The sequence below is a fragment of the Thunnus albacares genome, chromosome 9 (genome assembly GCF_914725855.1).
Source record: "Thunnus albacares chromosome 9, fThuAlb1.1, whole genome shotgun sequence".
Classification (NCBI taxonomy): domain Eukaryota; kingdom Metazoa; phylum Chordata; class Actinopteri; order Scombriformes; family Scombridae; genus Thunnus; species Thunnus albacares.
The window spans coordinates 19,603,502-19,629,275 of NC_058114.1; the positions used below are offsets into that span (position 1 = coordinate 19,603,502).

A 25,774-nucleotide genomic window follows, 5' to 3' on the forward strand; every position below is an offset into this window, starting at 1 on the left:
TTTTTTAATGTGGTTTTCTGTAAATGTAGACAGTGGTATCAGCTGTGCACCAGTGTCTTCATGTGGTTTTAACATAGTGTATCACCTGTGGCTCAAATATTCCAGCATCAGGTTTTACAGCCTCTTACATATGCATGTTAGAGGATGAGAGAGACAGGGGAGGACTTTCACATCAATGAGTAAATCTCACAAAATGCTGTGTAGAAAATTCCACTTTCTTTGTAACTGTTTACTAAGCATCGCGTCAAAACGGTGGCTCTGCAGAGAGAAGTATGGGGTTGGACACATTAGTCATATCGGTAAAATGAGGATTCAGGAGGAGGCTTGAGAGGGAAACTAATATCACTTTAAGGACTTATGTACAGTATGTATTTACAAAACAGTACACAGATACACTGATCCTATATTCACCTCTATATTTTGGCTGCTGGCTGCTTTTTGATCTGACTGACTTATACAGTAAGTAACTTTAATGTCTGCATTTGTCATTATTTCAACTGAGGCCTGGTCATTGGACCTTTTTTACATGACTTTATTACTAGCAACATTATTTAATTACTAACTAATTATAACAGTTGTTTAGTTAGTTAAACCATCAATAAAGTGCATTTCTCTCACACATCAGCAATAAGTAAAATAAAAAGAAAAAAATGAAGGTACCTACACAATCGTGTAGGTACTTTCTTCCCAAATTTCTCCTCTGCATTTATTGATTTTTTTTCTATTTTTTAACAGTAGTTACACATTTCAGGTAATATCAACAAACATAATCTTAGAAATTGCATAAGGGTACAAACATGACAGGTTTCATCAGGAAAACTTAAACCTACTGAAATGTCTGTTGTCATGAAATAAAATTCACTTAAAATTGAAACAGTAAGCTTCCTGTACAGCCAGGGCTTTGAATGAAACTGTTTACTTTACATCATCCTCTGTGTGTGTGTGTTTCTGGTGTGTTTAGGGCACCATCCAGCAGATGATCCTAGTCTTGGGAGATCCTACAGCAGCAGAGCAGCAATGTTACATCAGCAGCTGCTTGGCTCTGACAGATACACAGGTACAAACAACACACTGTTGTCAGCTACAAAACACTTGTCTAAACTGTGTGTTTACTCATGAGGTTTAGGTGCTGCTGAAAAACAATCATTTTTCTTGCTCTTTTATTTTCAATTAATATAAATTTTACAGCCAGGCAAAGTGTTCCATCAAACATAACAGGCAGTGAATAAAACCTGTATTAAATTAGCAGTGGATTGGTTGTTTTACTGACTGTATTAATCCACAGGTGTTTTCATTTATTGGGGTTGATTAGATGATGTCACCAACCTCCATGAAGCAAAGCTAATAGGCTGTTCAGGCAGATATCTATTAAGCTCAATTTGAACTTGCCCACACAGTCTAATTAGAGGAGGTCTGATTAGGCTAAATAATTGAAAACACCTGTGTTGGTGTACCAAGGTTGTGCAGGACCTTAAACAGTCTCTAATCAGCCCCACTCCATTCTAAAAACAAAAGTCTCTACTAGCTAATAGTAGCTATGCTTTTGATTCATTGATGACATGATAATGTGAATGTAGGGTACTTATTTATCCACAAGTGTCTGTTGTGGTACCTTTCCTTTCTGCATGTGGGAGCCACACAGGAAATGTTTGTCTGAGAGAGTTTTGACATTATAAAAATTTAAAATATAAACATTTGATTTGATTTGTTAACTAACTGCACCCTTTTCTTGTGTGTTTCATTAGAAGCATTTTTCTTTGTGACTGTTTACATTTCTGAATAGGCTCTTTTGTCAGGCTTTTCATCACCAGTGACAATACAATAGTCATCTATAATTTGTGCTTTACAATTTGGAGGTATTGTCCTTAGGGCAGACAAATTATGTACTTTGAGAATGTATTAATGTCAATTGATGTGGCTTATTATTTTTACTTTATGTGTTAGAATAGATTCATGCATTCTTGCATCATACAATAATTGAACTGAGGAAAATGGCATTTACAAAACAGTGCAAAATCTACTGATAACACATGAAAGATCCTGCTCTCAGGTCTGAGTTACTTACTGTACAGTGGAGAGTTAAAACAAATGTACATGTTAGAGGCACAGAGTAATGTTTCTCCTTTTGTCAAACTTTCCCAGGAGGTTGGAGCTGTAGCTGAAGTGACCACTCAGCATGACATCAGAGTATCATCCAGACCAGAAAACTCTCAAGACACAAATCAACAGATCAGTCCCACTGAGCTGACACCAAGACTTGATCCAGGGAGCAGCACCTCTCCTCTGACCCATCCACTGAAGTCACACCCTGCATCAGATATACAGGATGTCAACACCAAAGCTGCGGTGAAAACCCAGGTTGGCATGGACACTCCAACTGTAGCTTCAACTGACAGAGAAAAAGACAAACCAAAGACTGTGAGTAAGGAAGTAAAGCAAGATGGAGATACTGAACCAGAGACTCTACATTTGACTGGAAATGAGGAGCTTTCTAATGCTGAAATATTAGGGGCAATGAAGGAACCACGGAGTACAGAAAGTAGCATCATAACCACGACTCATCCTGTTAAAACACATGAAACTGCTCAGCACTCAACACAAGTTTATGATACTTCTGGTGCAGCCAAGATGGGCTTCACAAGAAAGGAAACATCACTTTTGGAAAATGTTGAAACAACTATTTCAAGTCCTGACATTCAACCTGAGAACCCCACATCTCCAGATCTCTCATTGGGATTAGCAGGGGGACATACAGAACCTGCAAGTACAGAGAGATCATTCTCTCATGGGCCAGAATACTTTAAGTCCTCCACTAGATCAATGCATATCATAGGTACCCCCACAGAATCTGGTCTTGTGGCTCCCAGCAAGTACTACTCATCTGAAGAAAGAGAAGTAAGGGCATCACCACGAGTAGTAACACCTTCAGTTTCAGCAGCCCCAACAGTTCCCATTTCAGTTAAAGTCTTAAGAGCTACAGAGGAAACTGTATCTCCTGAGAGAGCAGCATCAGAAGACTTTGCTGCACCTCAGAACGATCCATCCCGAAACCTGACTGTTTTAACTCTCACACCACAAATCAGAGAACCATTAAGTAGCAAGGACACAGTGGCTGAGAGGAGTAACGTTTCAGTCAGTGACATAAATTTAAAAGAAGAAATGAAAGACAGGTTGGCAACTGTTTCATCGGAAGCAGAAACAACACAGCAACGACTTCCCGGTGGAGAGCAAGGGAGTGACAGAGAGACAGATGAAGATGAGATAGATGTAGGGGTGGAGGAGGAAGAGGAAACACATGCACATGCAGAGATAGAAATGGAAACTTATGATGATGACAATGGCATGCCTGAGGAATACAATAAATCCTCACTTGACTGGATTTCTCAGTTCAGCAATGGAGACTCCTTCATCCAATCGGAGGCTGAGTCTCCACTGCAGCCTTTTAAAGCAGCTAACCAGCCTCCTGCATACACAGCCACACTGCACGGGGCAGGACTAAGACCTGGGATCAGAGGTCAAAGGGTAAGACGAAGTGATTATATTTGGCAAAAACTGTGTGAATGTTAATAATGAAAAAAGCTGGATTTCACAGTTGAAGTTATATTTTTGTCATTATGGGTCTTGGTATACTTAAACGCCAGGATTATTGACAGTGACATTGAGGACAGAGTGTTAATGATTTTATAAATACATAAACAAACCACAAAGGAAATTTTAATCACATTTGTGTGATATTCTCATCTCATTTTCTGTCATGACCTTGGACGAAATTGAGTTTGTGCGGAGATGATTTGATGACTGAGATGGAAACATATATCTGTGTCAATTCTAGCACCAAGAGAGCCATGCAAGTGTGTGTGTGTTTGTTTGTTTGTGTGTGTCTGCTTTCTACCATCTGTGGTAGAAGGGAAGGGTTGGTCTCTACAATGAAAGGCATAGTCTCCCCCCTCTGGCCAAACAGTGCTATTGTAACCCTGGACTGTGAAATTGTGAAATGAAATTTCTGCTATCTCAGACTAGAGACCATATATCCATATACAGTGTTTTTATACCAGGAGTCATTTTCCTAGCTTATGCAACAAACAGATTCATAAGAATTCAGGCATAATAACCTGCAGTAATTCTTCTGTCGAGTGGACGATGTTAAACCAAGTGCAGAAAATGTTTTAAATTACTGTAGTTATTTGTCCTTCCTTTCTTTTATCAGCAAACCTTTATTTTCTAATATGTCTTCATATCAGGTTATGAATGTCTGTCTCCATTTAGTTAAATGGTTGATGTACTGTGAAAACATCAGAGTCAACTTCGTTTTATGCCCGATAAAGTCTGATATGTTGTATTTTATAGTAGAGTGTTGTCAATAAACATAAAACTGCAATGAATTACAGTAGGCCTACATTATTTTTGTAAGTGATAGTTATTAGATATAACTGTTCAACCTCACTCTTTCCCCAGGGGTTGCAGGGTCCACCAGGGCTAACAGGACTTCCAGGACCTAAAGGAGACAAAGTATGTGTTTTATTACACCTCCAAGTTTGTCTTGTTAGCAATACAATTCTTTGCTAACAGGTTAGCCATAAGGGGCTGTTACTACAATCACTAACATTTGACCAGCTTAACTGAAGTGAACAGCAAAAAACATAGTTCTCTTTATTGACAGATCCTCTTACTACAATATATTCTATCTTTGGTATTTAAAGGACACTTTTTCATAACTCTGTTATACAGAGTATGAAAACACTTTAACTTTTAATTTTCACACAAATCAATTAATCTTAATAACCTAGACATACTCTATCCTCAATTCTCCAAACTATAAAATAAACAGAACTTAAATTTCTGTCCGACAAGTTTCTTGAATTTACTTATTTGTCAGATAGTCAGCAACCCCCCAACCCTGATTTTCTTTAGACAGCAGCTACAGTTCAGCTTCTGAGGACACTGTAATCCGTTTAAAGATACTGTGTAATATTTTTTAGATGACATAGGTTTAAAATTGTCTTAAACTATAAACTTAAGCAAATCTTTAGGAGCTTGTCAGGGAATTTGTACCTCTGGGCTGTTTTTGTCAGCTTCTTGTAAAGTTCTTCTGCATCCTGGCGGTCAAAACTGGCTTATTGCGTCTTTGAATTATCTAATTGGAATGAAAAAGTCAGATTCTTAGCTCTACCAGTGCTGGTCAAAATGTAGACAATGTCATCTAAACTCGTCCTCCTTCCCCATCAAACAAACATATTTTTTTATTTCACCTTAGGGCTATCAGGGCGTTATGGGCAGGACTGGGCGGACCGGATACAGAGGCCCTATTGGTCCTCCTGGGATTCCTGCCATTGTCGTGTTTAAAACCTCTGAAGAAGAGTGGGAGGCTTTCAAGGTAAACTGCTGTTGCAGCTTTCCATCAATAACCATGCAGTCTTAGTACTACACACTAGTTTGAATTTATGCTGAAAGTATAAAAAATTAATCTGGAGAAATAGGAAATATTCTGCCAATTTACTAGCTAACCCACATGACTGAAAAACACAAATGGTACAAAGAATATAAAAAATAACACTTAGTTTGATGCTGAAACAGTAAAGATTCTGTTTGTTGACTGGTTTCACATAAACATTGAGGTGTCTGTTTGTTTCTGTATTGTGTTTTCACAAATTAGCAGTTTTGTTGTATGAGTAGTATCATGCAAGTGTATAAATATATCAAATTGTTGTATTCATAAACACAGATAAAGTTCTACATCATTATTATTTCAAATTTGCCAGTTTCATAACATAATCATCTTTTTTGTCCATAATTATAATTTCTCATGCTTGAGTCATTGTTCTGAAAGTTGACTTTAAAGATAATTTTTTAGACTAATAGGTTTAAACCTATCATCATGAAAGGAATATTTTTTCTGTCATTTCCTCATAGAAAAAGAAATTCTACAAAAAGCTGGTTTCTTCCTGGCCGGTAGGTCTTTGTTTTGACTAAATTAATGCACTTAAAATCCTTTTTTGTCATTGACACAAGTTCAAGTTGAAATCCAGTTTGACAAAATCCTTCACAGTTGCTGAACTAACTGCAACAGCATACTGTGTTATTACTTCATTTACTGTTTATATACAGATTTTACTGTAAAACTACACATGTATGCATGTAGACATTGTGTTTTTTTATCCTCAGAAACTTAAGGGGCCACTGGGGCCTCCTGGACCTCCTGGAGATGAAGGACCAATTGTAAGTAAGCAGAAGTGTTATTAATTACTTGAAAAGGCAAAGTTTAAACAGCTATCTGTGTTTAAACTTGATCATAAAACACCAAACGTAAAGGACACCTGTGGCTAATTTTGTATTCCAGGGGCCGCATGGAATTACTGGGATACAAGGACCAAAAGGAGTTCAAGGGAAAATCGTAGGTATCTCTACTTTATTTGCATCTTTACAGTCTACAGTGAGGCTTTGCTTTCTATCTTATGGGCTCACTGCATCACACACCTTTGATGTTTACACCTCCTCAAATGTAGAAAGCCAATGCTAAGCTTCATGCACAGTGCATTATAACAGCTTCTACACTCCCTGTTGCATAAAATCCACAGTGAACTCATAACTGTAACTTTGATTAAAAACACATTTATATGACTGATTCATATAGAGCAACCTGCTTTAATATAAACCTACAAAAGGCTAAATGTTCTCAGTAAAATGTTTGTATTCTACTGACTAAAAAAACATCACCAGGTGGCTGCTACAGTGTTGCTAGGCAGTTGCTAGGGTGCTAAGAGTGGCCACTAAGGTGTTGCAAGATAATTGATTGGGTGTATTTAGGTGTTTGTTATTGTGTATTAAGTTACTGCAATGGTGACTTAAGTTGGTTGCTAGGGTGTTCAGGGCTGTTGCCATGGTATAATTAACTGGTTGAACTGTGTAGTTGTTACAATATTACCTGGATGTATTAGGTGCTAATTCTGAGTGGTAGCTATACTAACCAGGTTTGATGGATTACTGTGTGAGTATGCACAACAAAGTTTCCCAAAAAATAATATATGAAGTGTAGGAAAATAATGCTATGACACAAAGGAGACATGTTTTCTACCATGTCTACTCCACTGTCCCAACACACACCGCAAACCAGTTTGTTTCTCTACACCAATCACACTGACAATAGAAATAAAACAGAATGTAATGGAATAAAATACAGTCAATAAATTAACTTCATCACTGATTTGTGATGTAAAAATGAAAAGATATTATCAAATTATTCTTTAAGACTAGACAGGCTGCTTCACATGTTGTATTGTACTTCAGGGTCGTCCTGGACCACATGGTGTGCCAGGTCCCCAGGGCCGACCTGGGAGTGATGGGAATGCAGGTGGGAATGCTGACCCAGGTCCTCCAGGCTTACCTGGAGAACAGGTGAGTTTGCTGAGAAGCAAAATGTACATATTTTCATCATCCTAATTCTGTCAAACAGGTCTTTAATATCCTTTTATAAGTGCAATTGGCAATCAGCTTGATAAAAATATTTTGTGTTTATCCCTGTAGGGGCCCCAAGGCTACAGAGGAGAGAAGGGCAACAAAGGGGAGCTGGGTGAGTGGGTAAGAGTGGCCTGGACTTCTAATGTTATGGGGATTAAAACTATGGAGGCCTATGAATAACAATGTATCTATATGTCTGTCTGTCGAAATGTCTGAGTATTGTTGCATTTAGCTTTTATCTTCTTACGAGCTGCCTATCACTATATTGCAGAATTGGAGCTTTTTTTGCATTTGTCCAATGCCCGTTTTCTCTGCCTTCAGGGTTATCACGGGGAGCCTGGACCACAAGGAAATAGAGGGCCAAAAGGAAAGAAGGTTAGATTCAGCATCCACCACACACACACTTTCTTTTTTCAAAAATAGAGGGATGATATATGTGATTCTAATATCCCTGTTTTTGCTTTAAACAGGGATATAAAGGAGTCAGAGGCCTCGTTGGGATTCCTGGCTACATAGTAAGTAGGGATGACTTTACTATTTAATGACAGACCTTTTGGTGCCCATTATTATAAAATCATGATAAAGTGCAGTTTCAAATGAAAATCATTAATAAATTGTTCAAAAGAATAACTGTGCTCATTTAACACCACGTTTATTTAAGTGAAATGCCACATTGCAAGATCTGAACTGTCCTGTGTTTACAGGGAGTGCCCGGAGCCAGGGGCCCTCCTGGTTTCCCTGGACCATCAGGGCAAAAGGTCAGTGCCAGACAGATAACTGGATGACAATTACTGATAGCTATATAATTGACATGTACTATACAGTATAAATATAGTCCATCTTGTTTATCAGGCCCACAGCTCTTATATTTAATGACACTGATATTCTGCTGATTTTTTTCAGGGAGAGATCGGAGCTGTTGGGTTTAGCGGACCACCAGGCCCACATGTAAGTTGTGTAACACAATATACTGCTACAAAGCTGTCATACTAGATTAAAAAATATAATGGATTAAATAATGTGCTACCAAATAAGTAAATCTATCAATTTCTACATCTATTGTCTTCTCCTCAGGGCAAAATGGGTCCCATAGGAGTAAAAGGTGTCTTAGGAGTGAAGGGACCTCCAGTAAGTAAACAACTAGTGAAATAGTAATAATCCAAATTAAGTAATAAGATATTTATGAAATAATTGTTTATCCTGTCAGGGTCAACAAGGTAGAATGGGCCTCAGCGGAGCAGCTGGAGCACAGGTGACAAAACACTTACAGATGTACACTTGAATAATAAACAATTATAAGCCAATGACATTAATTTACCTGCATCTACATGTGTTGCTTCAGGGAGAGCCTGGTCCTGATGGAATAGTTGGGTTTCCTGGCATTCGTGGCCCTCAGGTACAACAAGACTACAGTATTTGAAGTATTTCAGTTCATAGTGCTATAGAATTAGTTTGGCTGGACTCCAAAACAGAGTCAGTGTGTTATTGTTGGTTCCATTTACGAAGCAGAGGATTTAACTTGGTAGTTTGGTCATGTTTGATCAAAAATGTAAAAATGTAAGACGGGCATAACTTAAACTTAACAGTTTTATCATATGATAACACTGCAAGATGAAAAATGAAAACAACCAGAACTTCTTTTTTCTCACAGGGAAGCCCAGGACCTGTTGGACCTCCAGGTCCTAAAGGAGACCCTGTGAGTACGCTTAATAGGAAGAACAACCAGAAACAAAAGCTGTGAACACAGCACTGAATCACAACCATCATCTGTGTCACTGTGTCTTAACCAGGGTGATCCAGGAGATGAAGGTGGAATAGGGGAATCTGGACCACCTGGAAATAATGTAAGACAACAAGGCCAAAGCTTCTGCACAAACATAAATATATATATATGAACCCAGATATGCAGTAATGAGTTAGTCAGTGTATTAACCTTTTTCTCTTTCATTTCAGGGAGCCAATGGGAATCCAGGAGTGCCTGGACCCTCAGGTGATCCCGTAAGATTATTTAAAGCAATTTCTTTATTTACTGCAGCTAAAATGTTTACATCTATTATAATGGATAACAATATTTAATGATTTCAGCCATATCAAGTCATCAATGCCATTTCATTATATTGTAACAGTCCTTTTGGTTTCTAACCACTGAGCTAAATGTGCAGCTGTTTTCTTTTTGCGTGTGTGTGTGTGTGTGTGTGTGTGTGTGTGTGTGTGTGTGTGTGTGTGTGTGTGTGTGCACTTTTCTACCTCAGGGGGCTAAAGCCAAGCGAGGTGAGAAAGGTGGTCCAGGGTTTAAGGGAGACCTGGTGAGTTTGATCCTTCCTGTCTAACTGCTCAGTTGGCTGTTGATCGGTCCATTGACCAGCTCAGTGAATCAATGTTGCGTTTGTGTTCAGGGACCTCCAGGGCCTCCAGGTAAACAGGGATTGAAGGGGCATCGAGGCCCATTAGGACTTGAGGGACTTGTAGGACCAATAGGGCCACCAGGACTTCCTGGATCCAGTGTGAGCAAAATAAACTTGATTAACAAAGAAATGTTTACTGATGATGCTGACCAGACTGTAATAATCAGGTTTTGTCATTGTTCAAGGGGTTTGATGGCATCATGGGAGAGCAAGGGAAGCAGGGAAAAGATGGACCTAAGGTGTGTTTGAGAATCATTGCTTAAACGTTTTTTACTTGAATGCTACATTTTTGTGCAACTGTGTATGTGTGTGAATGTGTCTGTATGTGCATGTGTAGGGAGATCGAGGGCCAACCAGTATTCAAGGAGTTCCTGGGCCTCGAGGAGACAAGGCAAGGCAAAAATGAGTGCTCATCATCAGTCATGTGGAAAAATGATAAAAGAGTAATATTTTTCTGTATTTAAATGTTTGTGTAATATAAATTTAGTATTAGCACCACATTCATTTGATAGAGATGTCAGTGAGGGAGAGGGAATCCATAACATAAGTAATTTCCATAGTTACACCATGTTTGATAGAAATGTAGTTTAGTACTGACACAAATATGATATATACAGTATACAAAATACTGATGATAGACTCAAGGCACCACAGGTGTCAGTATATCCTTTTTGTACTGACAGTGTCTGAGATGGTGCTGCCTGTTACTTTCACTATTGTTTCAATTTGGAATCATTTCCAGTGATAACAGCATTACATATAGAGAGGACTGTGTATCCTAATCAATCATGGTCATTGTTCCTATAAAGGGTCGAGAAGGTCGAGCAGGATTTTCTGGATTGCCTGGTCCTTTTGTGAGTATGAATGATTGGAGTATAAATTTATTCTTGATGCCAATTATTTTGCTTCATCCATACTAGTGATGTGGTCGTGTTTTCTTTTTGCAGGGAGAGATGGGAAAATCTGGAGAGAGAGGACCTGAAGGAGAACCTGGTATTAAGGTTCCTATGGTCTAAACTTCTTATTCTGACCTTTTGTGACTACAGTCCAAACATATTTTCACTATTACAGTTCACTACTATTTGTTTCAACAAATCTTGTGACAGTTTAAAATTAAATTTGTAGATTGTAGACTAACTGGTCTACGTGTCCATCCATCAAACATTCATTTCACATTTATAATTCTGTTGTTTCCATAATAAAGATATTTATGCTATTTTGGATTGCTACTCAAATTGCCGCTAATATGAATGTTAATGAGGCAACATGTCTGTTATGTGTAAACTGTTTGTATAGGGAAGTCCAGGAGTCCCAGGGGTTACTGGACCGAAAGGCCTTAAGGTGATCATACTAATATATATTAGTCATAATGTTGTAAACTAATTAAAATTATTTAAAGTTGAGATATCCATTCTATCTAAGACTTATACTTGGATGATGTTATTTTTTGTAATTTTAGGTTTAGGCAATGAATATCATGAAACCCATGAAATTTGCAATCTAATCTTTTGGATATTTAAGATAAGAACAACAACCACTGAAAAAAAAGGGGGGGCGGGGGGGTTAGAGCCAAAAAATCTCACATAATCTGTGTCCCATTTTAGGGATTTCAAGGTCATTTGGGAAACAGGGGACAGGATGGAGCTCTTGGAGCCATGGTAAGATCAATCACAAAGAATATCTTAACTCTCAAACTTCTGAATATCCAAACACATATCACCTCATCGAGTTCCTAAGCCCTACATTTATTGAAATGCAGCTGGACTGTTTTTTTTAATACATAGATGAGGTGGGAATTTTACTGGGATAATCAGTTACATTACTGATGTTGTGATAAACAACAACCTCTTTCCATTAGGGACCCACTGGTGCAAATGGAATGATTGGGGACACTGGGCCTCCAGGACCGAAAGTGAGTTTACTCCTGTGTAATAGACACTGAACAGATGGACCTGCATTTACTTACAGTGTTACAAGTGGATATTTAATAATTTGCTAAATATTTTCCACAGGGATTGCCTGGGAAAACAGGAGCTCCTGGCCCCCAAGGACCTGTAGGAAAGAATGTGAGTATTCATCACCTGTGTTTCATGGACGTGATTTTTTTTTCCAGCTCTTATTCAATCACACAATAGATCACATTTCTGTCAGAGTAGTTGCAAGGGGGTGAAGTATTTTTTATAGTACTACACTGACTCAATTTCCAGGGTGAAGCTGGCGGTAGAGGAATGAAGGGGATGCCAGGAAAGCCAGGAGTGAGAGTAAGTTACTACAAAATTACATGGCTTTTTAGGATGCTATAATGGAGACTTTCTTGTAAAAATATAATGTATGATATAGCGTTTCTGATGCTTTGATTGTGTCCATAATGATGCTGAGAATAAAGGAATGTTTCTTTTAGGGGGTTAAAGGTAAAGAAAGCCCCAGAGGACTTCCAGGGAGTGAAGGACTAAAGGTATCACTTATTTCAAAGATTCTGTCACGTTGGTGAAATTGATCCACTTGATTGCTCATACATGATATACATTTTATATTTAAATTAAATGTGATGTCGACCTTGTGAAGGGTAAGAGAGGCGAGGAAGGACCAAGAGGGAAACCAGGGCCCCCAGTAAGTAAATTATTTTCATCATCAGTTTCACTGCTACTTTTTAAACAGAATCAGTGCTACTTTATATCATTATTTTATCAATACACTGTTTACATAAGTCTTTAATTTTTTTTCTGAACTCTTCACTAACATCATGTCTTACTGTCCTTCAGGGCGAGATGGGCATGTCTGGACCATGGGGATACAGAGGACCTCTTGTAAGATGATTTCAGTGATTAATTTCTTTCAGATCAGTCCATCTAATCCTTTACTTCCTCATTAATTCAGTCAACCTTATTATAATATTGAAATATTGTCCTACTGTCCTAGTATGACTGTCTCTTAATGAAAAAAGTATGAATTTTGTGCTGGCAATATCAGGAGTCGACTACATTATTGTTAGATTTCACTCTCATGCTCACCTATTTTATAGATGTGCATTAGATTATATACTATTTTAACTCTCTTGGTGGAACAATAGGTGTGCTTCCCTTTCTGTCAGTTTTTTCAGCATAAATTGAGAGAGGTTGAGCTGTCTGTGCAAGTAAACAGTCTTGTCAAGGTCCACTCTTTCATGGTCTTACCTTTAAACCTTCAGCTTCCAGTCAGCCTGTCAGTGCGCAAAACGAGATAGAAAATATATCAATAAATCTATATATAATAGAAAAAGAACTCTGCCTTCATTAGTGAAGACAGGGAACAATACACTATTGCCAAATATGAGTTAAGAAGAAGAGAAAGCCAAGTCAAACTATACCATAAAATTAGAACAACAGATTGCATCTAATGACACAAGAACCATCTGGAAAAAACTAAAGGTGATGACCAATTACAAAAAAGCCCCTCCCCCACACCTGACACTCTCCAGTCCCACCTTACTTTCCTCCCTTCCCCCCTCCGCCATCTCCATTCTACATTCAGGAGAAAGAGGTGAAGGCCACATTCAGGAAGACGAACAAGAGGAAAGCAGCAGGCCTAGACAGGGTCAGTCCAGCTGTACTCAACCACTGTGCAGCTCAAATGGCTCCAATGTTTACCAACATTTTCAACACCTCCCTCCGCCAATGTGCAGTACCACAGTGCTTCAAGGACTAAACCATAATCCCTGTGCCAAAATCAACCAAGATCTCCTGCCTCAATGACTTCAGACCAATTGCCCTAACATCTGTGGTCATGAGGGCATTGGAGCACATCATCTTCTCCTGTTTGAAATCCAACACTACCCCTCTGATGGATACTTATCAGTTTGCTTACCAAGCCAATCGGTCTATTGAGGATGCTGTTAACCTAGACTTCCACCACACACTACAACACGTAGAGTCACCCAACACCTACACTTACATCCCATCCATCAACTTCAGCTCAGCCTTCAATACAATAAACCTGGTCAATCTCTTCAATAAACTGCTGGACATGAATATTGACCCCTGCATATGCCACTGGATCCGGAGCTTCCAGTGGAGAAGGAAACAGAGGGTTTAGATGAATAGCCTTTCATCTCACCCTCTGACCCTCAGCACAGGCGCCCCCCAGGGTTGTATCCTCTCTCCCTGGCTCTTGTCCCTCTACGCAAACTACTTCACATCCCACCACAGCTCAGCCACCATTCAAATTACTGTACATACTGAGTTGATAAACTACACTCCTTTCCACCTCTATGCAGATGATACGCAGCTCTATGTCAGTCCTACTTAAGCTTAGAGATCCACAATAAACTATAAGCGTACTCTACAAGACTATTTGTCCCATTTTTCTTTGTCCTCTTAGAAAGTCTTTGAATCATTGATAATGCAATAATAATATAATGCAATGCCTGTACATCCCACTGAGACATTGAATTACACAAATAAACCAGACTTGACCTGAAATTTCTTTTGATACACAAATTAGTTTTTTAATTCATGTTTTTCTGTTTATGAATACTTTTTTTCCCCCTTCAGGGTATCCAGGGTAACATTGGACCATGGGGTGAAATTGGATCCCGTGGCCTTCCAGGTGACCAGGGTCCAAAGGGTCCAGTCGGCCCTCGTGGAGTTACAGGTTACCCAGTGAGTCTATTTTAATGCTTATGTTGTCAAGCATAAACTGAAGATCCTGAACAGTAGGGGTAAATTTTGTTTTTGACCAATGACATGTTTTCTTTCTAACTTTGTGAGTCCATACATTAACTTGGAGAGAAATGAAAACTAGCTCAGTGCTACATTCAGAGTCATGTTTCAGTCATGTTGACCAATATAATAATTGTAAGAATCAAAACCAAGTTAGGATGTATGCTAAAAAGTTTAAACCATACAAAAATCAAAGATATAACTGACTAAGAGGTGCCAATTTTTTATGTCCTTTTCATGTTGTTCTGGACCATGTGACCACTTACTTTTAATGGCTAACTCCACCTATGCTGTTTATACCAAGCCTGAATGCCTGTTAGATGCACTCCTCACACGCCCTGGTGTAATGATGACTACATAGCAGTTATCTGTCCCAATAACCCATGCCAGTGAGTCAGCATGCTCTAGTACTGACCTGGGCTGGCTGTTCTTAGTTACACTTTTGTTTGACAATTGGAAATGTCAGCATGAGAAAGGTCATGCTTTTTTTATACACAAATTACTTTTGACTTTTAGTTATCTTTTGGCTGATTCAGGCCTCTTGTGACAACTGCTGACGGAAGCCTGATCTGATGAGCTAACAGAAAGTTTCCTACATTGCAGTTTGCCAAGAATTTGCCATTTTTTCTGTCTGGGTTTGTCACCAGACCATGAGTCATGTCTGGTGTCAGGGTGACAGTCATGGGTGTCATAGAGGAATCTGGTGTTTGGAGCTTCTTAGTGTCATCCTCATTGCAGTTTGATGTGATTTTAGGAACCTCAGTTGTTCTACAACACCTGATGTAAGGTTCAGTTTCATGTTTTGTGCTGTGCACCCCATTTGAAGGAGCAGAGTTTCATCATTAAGGTTTTGGGGAGTTTTGACCACTTTGGTTGTGTAAGCAAGTGGATTCATCATTGTATTTCAATATTTAGAGGATACAGTAAATATTGCTATTTTTCTTCATATTGCTAATTGTTGATTTTTGGCAGATTTGTCTCTAACGATAAACTTTACTTCAGAAGTGGAAGTTTGCCTTTCGGTAAACAGTTGTTCCTGCTGTCTGTAATAATGGCACTAAATTCATATTATAGAGCTGATCATGATGAGAATTCTGCTGCACAAAAAACTTAAATATTATTTGAAATGATTTTGGTTACACAGGCAGAAGTTTGTATAATTCCCTGTGCATCAAATGATAAAACTGTTAATCACACAGTGTTATTCACATTAAAGGAAACAAAAATAAAAATAATAATAATAAATACTTAGTCATTGACATGTAATAATTTGTAAATACAGTGAAATGCAAATTTGAATCCCAAGCCAAGCACCAAGCTCAGTAAGATGAGTTTGTTGTGCATGAGCATCCTGTCTTCCTTTACGGCACTTTGAGTGTATGAAGCACATCAGAGAATTTTTTTGTGCATATACTTGATAAACCTTTGCAGGAAATATTTATTGTTGCATTAATTTCTCCACATTTAGGGTAAAGATGGACCTCAAGGACCAACAGGATCAGCTGGTGTCAAAGGAGATAAGGTAAAATGTGTCTTCTGCTGAGCTGCTAATCTGAATACTTTAGGTATCTGCACATTTTGTCTGTTTTGAATGCTCTTAAAAATACTGTAGTAAAGGGTTTCTTTGATGTTGTGGGCTGTGTAACAAATTAATAATTCATCATTATGTTCATCAGTCTGTTTGTCTCTAAATTTTGTCTCTTCAGGGATTCAGAGGAGTTTTGGGGCAGGAGGGAGTTGCTGGTCTCGATGGTGAGGAGGTAGATTGATTAGACTGTGTTGGTCACAGATTTGATCTCTTTGCCTGAAAACACAGGGTTAGTGTAATCTGAGGAAATATAGGCACATGCAGTCTGTAGGTTTGACTGTATGAAAAGACATCCAAAGCAATCTTCAGCTTGATCATGTGTTCAATTAACCCAGCGTTACTGTGCTTTAGGGACCAGTCGGAGTCAGGGGACCTGAGGGGCCAGCCGGACAAAAAGGAATATCTGTGAGTAAATGTAAATGTGTAATTTTAGTTTCAAGATTGTGGATAAAAGTTTAATTTATTCAATTTCACGTTCATTCAGATCAAGAATTTGAAAATGCAACAACAACACACACACCCTGCATGTAGATGAACATAAATTTATCAATGAAACCATTTGTTTTACTTCAGGGTGATAAAGGGAATGCTGGACCTCCTGGTCAGAGAGGGCCAAAGGGAGCTGAAGGCGACAGAGGCAACCGAGGGCCACTGGGAGCAAAGGGTCCACCAGGGAAACAGGTGGGTAGGAGTTATTTCTCAAGTTAATGTATTAATATTATAATACCTCTGAGTTGAGTACTGAATATTTCTATAGTGTGAATTCAAAGAAGACAATGTTTGACCTCTGCCCTCTCCATCTATCCTTTTTCTCAGGGATACAGAGGTGCACCAGGGGACAGAGGAAAACAGGGAACACTGGGGCTCAAGGTCAGTCATTTCAGATTAAAACTGAGAGAAGCAATGATGAGTGACTGAGAAACTGAGAAATCATGTTGTGGTCAAAGTTTGCAGAGTTGAAGTTGAAAGTTTGGTTGAGACCATGACATTTATGATGATGATGATTTCACAGGGGGAGCCAGGCCTCAGGGGTCTATCGGGCAAACCTGGACAGTTCGGACCAGGGGGCAACACCGGGGCAGCAGGGGCCAAAGGCCAGAAGGGGCTCCAGGGACATACTGTTAGTAACAGAGTTGCATGCTTTGATTGTAAATAATGTCCATAATGCCGTATGTGGGCAACTAATCCTAATCCCTGCCAATAATCATGTGATGTATAATTGATGTGTCATGGTGTTACATTAAGATATGTATTAAATGTGTGAACATGTTTGAATATGACAGAGCTGCAAATAAACTTTATGCCTTCTCATTTCAGGGCCCACCTGGCAGTATTGGTTCCCCTGGAAAAATTGGACCATCAACACCAGTATGTTTTATTATATTTAAAGATGAAATTAGCATAATTACTTAATATTTGAGAGAAACTTATACTTTTTAATGTTATTATAAAATGATTGTGTTGACTTTTATGAGCTGAAAGTGTCAGCCTAGTTACATGCAAGTCATCCTGACTTGTAATATAACATTACACTGATTCTGACAACATGCATGCATCAGAGTAAAACTTTTGACCACAAGATGGCAGCAAAAGCAACTCTTCAGCCTGTGTCTAGTTTTACAGATCAAATACAGAATATAGAGGTCTTTTAGTTTTTTTTTTATTTTTTTTATTGTGGATAAAAAAAACATTTTTCTATGACTGATATGTGAAGCTCTTTAAGATTATAACAGTCATTAGGGGCTTTACAAACAAATCTAACTTCACTTAAGGTCTGACTGTGACATTGTTGTATTGTTTTATTAATGAAAACTTTAAATTCACAAAAAATGACACAAGATATAAATTTCTGTGGTTTTTTAGGGTTTTCCAGGCAACAGAGGGGTTGATGGAAAATCTGGAGTCCCTGGACAAAAGGTTTAATGTATAATTTGTTCATTCTGATGCAGTGAAATGCTGTCAGTAATGGAAGTGTGATCCATCCTGCTATGTGGGTTCACTGGTATTTAATTCTGTCTCTGCTGTATGTTTTTTGTGCAATTCAGGGCAGTCATGGTGAGAAGGGCCGGCTCGGTCTTCCAGGCATCAAAGGAGACATGGTGGGATTTCATTATGTGAAGCTCCCTGTGGGCATCATCACTCTGGTCAAGCATATTTAATGGTCTGTATGAAGATGTAACCACAGTGACGCAATGTCTCTGTGTAACCCACTGTATTTCCCAGGGCATAAGAGGTCAAAATGGTGCAAAAGGAGAGCCTGGGACACGAGGCACTGTGGTAAGATATCATATTTGAACCCTCAAGGATTAGGCTTGCTTTTCTCAGTCTTTGTTACTAGACCAATCAGTCTTGTTTCGTGCTGTTATTTTCTATCAATCCCAAAATACTGTTTCTACAGAAGATAAAGGTAATTTATAGTATCATTGAAAGTATTTGACGGCCTTTTTAGGGGACAGTGGGGAAGAAGGGGTTCATTGGCACTCCAGGTGCTAAAGGTCAGCCTGGACATGCTGGCCCTCCTGGTCTTCCAGGAACTAAAGGAATTCAGGGGCCAAAGGTAAGAGGAAGCTCAACTCAGATGGAAATCTAAAGCAGAAACCACATCTTTTAAATAATAGAGATGTCATAATGGAGATATTGTCTTTATAAAGGGAAGACAAGCCCAGCCTGGAAGGAAAGGAAACAAAGGAGCCCCTGGAAAAACTGTGAGTTTTATTTTAATCTTTTATATATAATATCACTCCCTATCTCTCAAAAGGAAACATACATGGCAGAAATGAAAAACTATATAAAAAACTGTTCCAGTCATTTAATTAACATTTTTTGATACACACTTAATGCAAGCTATCCTGATCTCTGTTAGGAACTATATCCTGATCTCTCTCTCAGAAACTATATTTAAATGTAATTAGATAATTAGATAGGCTGAAAATCTGGGCTTTAAGCATATATAATGTGGGATGTTTTGTAGGGAGCTGAGGGTATGCCAGGGAGACCAGGACCTGCTGGAAGACCTGGAAAACCCGCAAGTATCCCTATTGACAGATAAAATACATGCTGCTATATGTAATCACTGCTCATTTCAAAATGGAAAAAAATGACTCGCAAACCAAAAGGTTCAGCTCATCTCTTGCAATAAATTAATGCTCTGTTATGATGAAGTTGTATTTTAACACACAAAAAAGTTAAAGTGAGGAATGTGTTGCTGATTATTCTTCTTTTGTGATCTTATTCTCAGGGTCTGAGCGGTTTGGATGGGTTACTGGGGGTTGAGGGTAATGAAGGATATCCGGTAAGAAAAATGAATCATACTGCAATTTACTCTGTTGTTTGATCTTTTTCCTAAATTGAATCCTTTCCCTGTTCAAAAGGGTGATACTGGTTACAGAGGAGCTCCTGGAACACCTGGCAGGCCTGGCAAGATGGTAAACTCCAATACAGACATGGATAATATCAGCTTTTTTTTAGCCATTTATCAGTTCTATGTTTGCCCTACAGATGCAGTTTGTGATATTTAATACATTTAAGATGTTTAATGTTGTAGGGAGAACCTGGCACACCTGGGATCAGAGGAAACATTGGAGTAGGAGGGGTTAAGGTACAATAGCATGTAATTTTTTTGAATCTCAGATGACTCATAATCATCTGTATGGTCACTGTAAACATACATAAAAAATAATTACTTTCCATATGGTTTTATGTAATTCGCCGTGCTAAAAAAACAACAACCATATTTAAGGTGTGTCTTACTGATCTCTTATTGCGCCTCTAAGGGTAAAACTGGACTGAAAGGAAAACAGGGACCTCCTGGACCAATGGGGCCAAAAGTATGTGAATCATTAATTTGTTTTTAATTAATAAACTGGTAATAATACTTGGTCATGTAAACCTGTGCATCATCACTGCTGTCGATACAGGGTATTCAAGGACTGAGAGGAGAGAAGGGCGATACTGCAATGACTGGTCCCAAGGTAAAATTCGGCCACATCACACAACATCTCCTGACCTCACAATAAATTCTTTAACATTTGAAATGTTTTTCATATCCTCCCATGTTTCTTACTGCTATATTAAAAGTATATTGGGCGATATGGTGTGCTGCTGCTACTTTAGTTTCTCATACAACATTGCTTTAATTTATGCTTTGTGCTACAGCTCCTTTATTAAATTCTACCCAACGTTATTTTGAACCCGTCAGTTGTGTGCACCATAGACTTGTTTTAAATATAGACTACATTGGCTGAGAATCATGTAACTGTCGCATGAGGAGCAGTTTTTGACCCATTCTCATCCCTTTTTTCTACATATACAGGGTCACTCAGGTGAAACAGGGATACTGGGGCCAATTGGGCCACCAGGGTTAAAGGTTGGTTGAAATGATTTGAATAATCTAAATGTTTTACCAACTTCAAAAAAAAAAAAAAAATCATAATCTCATGTTGACCTGTTAAACTTTTACATAAGGGAAATCCTGGATTGCAGGGGCTGAAAGGTCAAATAGGTCGCAAAGGAAAGCAGGTAAGTTCTGTTTTACTTTACTTTTCACATTGTTTTCAACAGTTGGCAAGTAATTAATCAGTTGGCTGATTTTCACAGGGGGATGCTGGTCCTCGTGGTCCTTCTGGGCGAAAAGGGTTCCTTGGACTCTCAGTACGTTGATACGTTTGATATTCAAAAGAGTTTACTGAAACATTTTAGTCCACTTACAGTACAGTATTTCTGTTCTGTCCTTGTTACAGGGCCAGCTTGGAATGAAGGTGAGAGACTGTTTATTACTTTTTCTATTAATGTTAATTTTTGATTTTGAATGTTTCTGGGTCTTCATGGACCCGATCTAGTCAAAGATCGAAAGCGCTTTTTAAAATTTTTGTTAAATCAAAAGTCAGGCAGCATCCAGTCTCGCATAGCCAGACCTATCGTCACAGCTGGCAGCATCATGACATCACAGTTATAGTTTTTGTTTTCATTTGTATAGATAGCATTTGGTGGTCTTTCAGTAATTATAGTTTGCTTTGTCATTACCTTGGTTTTGAATAGTGAGATTAGTCATCATGCATTAGTTATCCCCACACAGTGTCTGACTGTCTTTTGGCATAAACAGGGAATGAAAGGTGTCCAAGGCAGTAGAGGACCAAAGGGAGTGAAGGGCAAGCGTGGACCTCCAGTAAGACATTTAGCTCACACAACACAAGTAAACCAATGAAAAAGTTTTTCACTTGATCAACAAATTTAACTGCAGCATATCATAATTTTTTAACATGCATTTGAAGTTTTAGTGGAGGTGAAAATTGCTTTACAGCCTGGATGTTTCTTTACTGTGCCCCTGAAGCAAAATGATTTGTTTCACAGGGAAAACCAGGTGCACCCGGCAAACACAAGCTTACACAAAGACGGGGATCAAAACATGAGCCAAGACCAGGTCAAACACCCACAACAAGCTCCAAGCTAAAAACTGTACCAAGACTTAAACAAACACCCAGTCTCCTGAAGAGAATAGAAGGACAACAAAAAGTTGGTACAAGCTTTCTTCTCATATACACTTTATTTATACAATATCCTCATTTTGCTTTCCATTAAGGCTGACTGACTGAATGTTTGAGTGTCTGACTGAATGATAGATTCCTCTACAGCCACCCAGGCCTGTGAAGGGGAGACAGTCTCAAAGAGATGAGGCTGAGGAGTTCTTCAGCTGGCCTCAGGGAACCAAAGATGACCCAGCCACCACCTGCTATGAGCTGGGACTCATACACCCACATCTGAATGATGGTGAGGGTCTGAATAGGCTCATAACTATGATACCGTATGTTGTTGCAAATCTATTTCTGATGACCCATTGTATAACAAATGAGTCTGAGAGATAGTAAAACGTTCGACTCCATTATCTTTCAGGTTACTTTTACATGGACCCCAACCAAGGCTGTCCTTATGATGCTGTGAGGGTGTTCTGTAACTTCACAGCAGGAGGAACAACCTGCATAGACCCTCTACACTCACAGGTACAATCATTTTCACCTACAAGCCTTGACAATGGAGGCAACAGTAGTAAGTGTTGTGTGAAGAAGAGATTCACGTTCAATTATGGCACAGTTACAGAACATGAAACAAGTTCATTCTCTTGCAAGAGCAACATGATATGACCCCGTGATTTTACATTACAATATATTTATATAACATACAGTATAACATCACTGGTCATATGAAATTGCTTCAGTTTCCCACGACAAAGATTTAAAATCTTTTCAAGAGACCAGTGTTTGCAGTTTTAATTGATTTAGCGGAAGACTTCAAGTATAGGAAGCAGCATACATAAAGCTGTTTTACCCAAGGCAGTATGGGCTTTTGGATCTATTAAAGAAAAAATAAATCCCGGGGAGAAATGTGTACCAGCTCACACTGCTCTGTTATGCAGATTAAATTTAGGTGGGAACCAGAAAAGCAGAAATCAAGAGAGAGTGTCCAGTGGTTTAGTCAGCAACATGGTGGGAAAAAGGTAAGACCAACTAAAACAATTGTGGGATTGAAGATCTTTCATTAAATCAACCATCAGTGAGCAATTTCCTCAGACTTCAGATGAATGACTTCTGTCTCTGATAGTTTGGGTACACTGGTGTGGATGTTGTCCAGCTGAGGTTTCTGCGGTTACACAGTCACACATCTTTCCAGCACATGACTGTCAGCTGTACAGCAAACCAATCCAGGACTGCTGGCACAACTAATTCAGCCAATAGGATTGTCCGTATCCTGGGAGACTCCAGCAAAGAAATTGATTCACACCTTACTACAGTGTCCAGGAAAGACTGTGAGGTAAGACTGTCAAAAACACAGCTTTCTTTAAAAAAACAGTAATGCCAATAATATCTTAGTGTAACAGCAGCAAGCACCTTCCTGTCAGATAAAAGTCCTTACTTTTTTATTTTTGTGTGCTTACAAGGCATTGAGGTGTAATTTAGTATGTATTAAAAATGAGACATCTGGTTTTTTGTAGTTCTGTTTGTGTAAAACGGTTTCTCAATCGGCTTGTAACTAGGCAAAAGGCTATAGCCATTACATAAGCGAATAAATCCAGGAAGGAAACACTTTGCGGCAACAAACTACACATGTTCTCTTCATGTCTCCTTTATTTCTGAACCGTCTGCAGGTAGAGGTGCTTGTGAGGGTTCGGGGCAGCACAGAGCTACATCGAGGTGATATGGAGTTACTTCCTATCAGAGATCTGGGTACAGAGATGAGGTCACTATCTCACCTCGTCCCTGAGATCACTGCTGTCTTGGGACCCCTCTGCTTCTTGTGACAAATGAGTAGTGTTTGTGTTTGTGTGTGCTTTTGTGTGTATATGTGATAAAATCTTGTAAATACCTCTTTTATATAGAAAGCAGCAATATACTGTATGGTGTCTAGATATTTTACGTGAATATTTGTTAGGATAAATTTGCGTAGTGCTGTACTGTATTTTGTGTATATTTATTGATTTGTCAAAATCTGAATAAATTGTTAGATTTTAACATAATGGAGCATTTTATAAATGTTGATGCAGCATCAAACGTTCAGATTTCACTGGGTAATGATGTGCAGCACAATCAGAATAAAACAATCACTTTAAACATGTGGGATAAAATCAAACCTTGTGGATCTGTTTTATTTTCACTGAGCCTGCCTGCACCATACGTCATAAACGTAATTAAGGTATAACTTAGCATTTAGGTTATAACGTAGGTTTTTGTTCTTTTGTCTGTGACGATTATGCTGTAACAGGATTTTGTAATGTAAACAGCTGAACGCTTAGGCTGAAAACTTACACCAATCAAGTTAAAGTTTACCACTGTTGACACATGACATGCTGCCCTCGTCATATGCCATCACCGTCTATTTGCCAAGACTACAAGAGACAGAAGATACTCTCTAGAATTTATGGGGACAATTGAATCCAAGACAACTAATACAGGACCATTTATTTAAGCCCAACTGTGGTTTTTTACTCTGTTTAAGATAAAAGAGCCTGGAGCCAGAGCTGTAGTTTCCCTTTCTGGTTTTACAAGCACAGTTTGTTTGGACAGTGTAGCCACTTCCCACATGTCCAAGCTCTGTGATGTCCAGAAGTCAAAATATTACTTGGAAACCATTCTCATACAATATGGAGACCTTGGAGACATTTTTTAACAGTTGTAATGGCAGTTTTGGTGGGGAATTGTCAGAGCACACAACAAAGTGCCCTTGTTATGAAAGAAAAGGCCTGCAGTGAGGCACCTGAAATGGCCTGGGTCAGAGGGTCTCTTCCGGCAGACTATAATGGAATTTCCAAAGGCAGATATTAAATGACTGCCTTTTAATAAATGCATGTAGGGATGAGCTTCAGCCCCAAACCCCTCCCTCACAAATTCACTCATGATCCTTTTATGCCCCTTGATGACGAGCATCATCACATACAGGATGAAAGTCTGTAGTTATGTCTGCTCTCAGATGAAAAGATTGTCATTATATTAGATAATCCAGTTATGATTTTCATGACGGTATCCTTGTGTCTTTGCAGTTAACTGTATTTGCCACACTCAGCTCATAAGACCAGTACAATATATGAATTATGACCCACCATGATTAACTTAAAGGGCATCTTGTAACATGTTTTAACCCTGCTTCTTGTTATTACACAGGGTCAAAAATAATTTTGAGAGTTAATTATTGAATAAATGTAATTTAGTTCAAATTTCGACTAAATTTGGAGATTTTATCAAATCAGAATTTCATTATTACCATAACTTTGCTCGTGCAACATTTACAAAAGCTATGCTAAGATTTGATATAAGATAGTCATCCTAATATTAATGATTATCAAATATGTGTAATGTGGTAGCAAAAATAACATGCAAACTGGTAGTCCATTATTTATCTGTGTTTATTTATTGTTCATAATAATGTCAAAAGATTCTCCTGAAAAAACTTGAATTTATCATTTGAGGGAATAATATGACTGAAAGGTGCAGGCTAAACCCAAGCCCCGGATTCACTGTGGTTTGTGGTATTTTGATTAGTAGAAACAAACATCAAAATCTGGGGTCAAGGCCTTTGATATTTCAGCTGAAAGTCTGCCGACATGTTGCCTATATTCCTATCATCAACTCCTAATTAAAATTCTTTAGTTATTTTGATAAAGAAGCATTTGCTCCCGTAAAATCCGCCAATTAAAATTAAAATAAATTAATTAGTGTTAAATCAAATGATCACATAGCACACACAATCCACAGGACCATGTAATAGTCCAACATAAAGTAGAAAATTCTGTACATACATCTCACAGTAAATGCACCTCTTATAATTGTATGTATATGGAGATATGTATGTTTTTATATAAGCTACTTGTTAATTGTTAAAATCGTTTCAGGATTATCATACAGTCCAGTCTAGAGACATGTAAGTGCCCAGTTTGCAATTTAATTTGGTTTAATTCGGATTTCACTTATTTCTCATGTCAGTTATACACATATTAGATATATATTTATTTTTCTATGCATGCACTGAATGTTTTGTAATTAGTGGTGAAATCAGTGAAGAATCGCAGCCTGTATAGCAGCATGGTCAACATTGGTGACGTCAAAAGGAGGAGAGACTTTCAGCCAATCAGCGTCGGCTGCCCT

General features: G+C 38.5%; 1 protein-coding gene across 1 annotated transcript; it reads left to right on the forward strand.

The window, feature by feature from the left end:
• Positions 1 to 1,577: 1,577 nt before the first annotated feature.
• si:dkey-21p1.3 (collagen alpha-1(I) chain) lies at positions 1,578 to 23,750 on the forward strand. Its single transcript, XM_044362594.1, has 63 exons — positions 1,578 to 1,647; positions 2,143 to 3,522; positions 4,456 to 4,509; positions 5,255 to 5,374; positions 5,911 to 5,949; positions 6,163 to 6,216; positions 6,338 to 6,391; positions 7,285 to 7,392; positions 7,522 to 7,575; positions 7,777 to 7,830; positions 7,926 to 7,970; positions 8,160 to 8,213; positions 8,359 to 8,403; positions 8,530 to 8,583; positions 8,663 to 8,707; positions 8,798 to 8,851; positions 9,107 to 9,151; positions 9,246 to 9,299; positions 9,409 to 9,453; positions 9,708 to 9,761; positions 9,852 to 9,959; positions 10,046 to 10,099; positions 10,198 to 10,251; positions 10,670 to 10,714; positions 10,808 to 10,861; positions 11,157 to 11,201; positions 11,465 to 11,518; positions 11,719 to 11,772; positions 11,873 to 11,926; positions 12,068 to 12,121; positions 12,262 to 12,315; positions 12,426 to 12,470; positions 12,623 to 12,667; positions 14,390 to 14,497; positions 16,026 to 16,079; positions 16,264 to 16,317; positions 16,497 to 16,550; positions 16,719 to 16,826; positions 16,962 to 17,015; positions 17,158 to 17,265; positions 17,463 to 17,513; positions 18,009 to 18,062; positions 18,191 to 18,244; positions 18,369 to 18,422; positions 18,595 to 18,702; positions 18,797 to 18,850; positions 19,117 to 19,170; positions 19,384 to 19,437; positions 19,517 to 19,570; positions 19,690 to 19,743; positions 19,919 to 19,972; positions 20,063 to 20,116; positions 20,458 to 20,511; positions 20,610 to 20,663; positions 20,742 to 20,795; positions 20,885 to 20,902; positions 21,247 to 21,309; positions 21,495 to 21,656; positions 21,776 to 21,911; positions 22,035 to 22,141; positions 22,555 to 22,635; positions 22,740 to 22,949; positions 23,284 to 23,750. The coding sequence occupies exons 2-63, from the start codon at positions 2,365 to 2,367 to the stop codon at positions 23,434 to 23,436; spliced, it is 5,241 nt and encodes a 1,746-aa protein (XP_044218529.1). The 5' UTR covers positions 1,578 to 1,647; positions 2,143 to 2,364; the 3' UTR covers positions 23,437 to 23,750.
• The last annotated feature ends 2,024 nt before the right edge of the window (positions 23,751 to 25,774 follow it).

Excerpts from the sequence above, each read along its gene's own strand:
- si:dkey-21p1.3 (XM_044362594.1), top strand. The coding sequence starts at position 2,365 with ATGGACACTCCAACTGTAGCTTCAACTGACAGAGAAAAAGACAAACCA. Across the intron at positions 12,122-12,261 it reads CAGGAAAGCCAGGAGTGAGA|GGGGTTAAAGGTAAAGAAAG; the intron begins GTAAGTTACTAC and ends TGTTTCTTTTAG. Across the intron at positions 20,512-20,609 it reads TTGGGCCACCAGGGTTAAAG|GGAAATCCTGGATTGCAGGG; the intron begins GTTGGTTGAAAT and ends CTTTTACATAAG.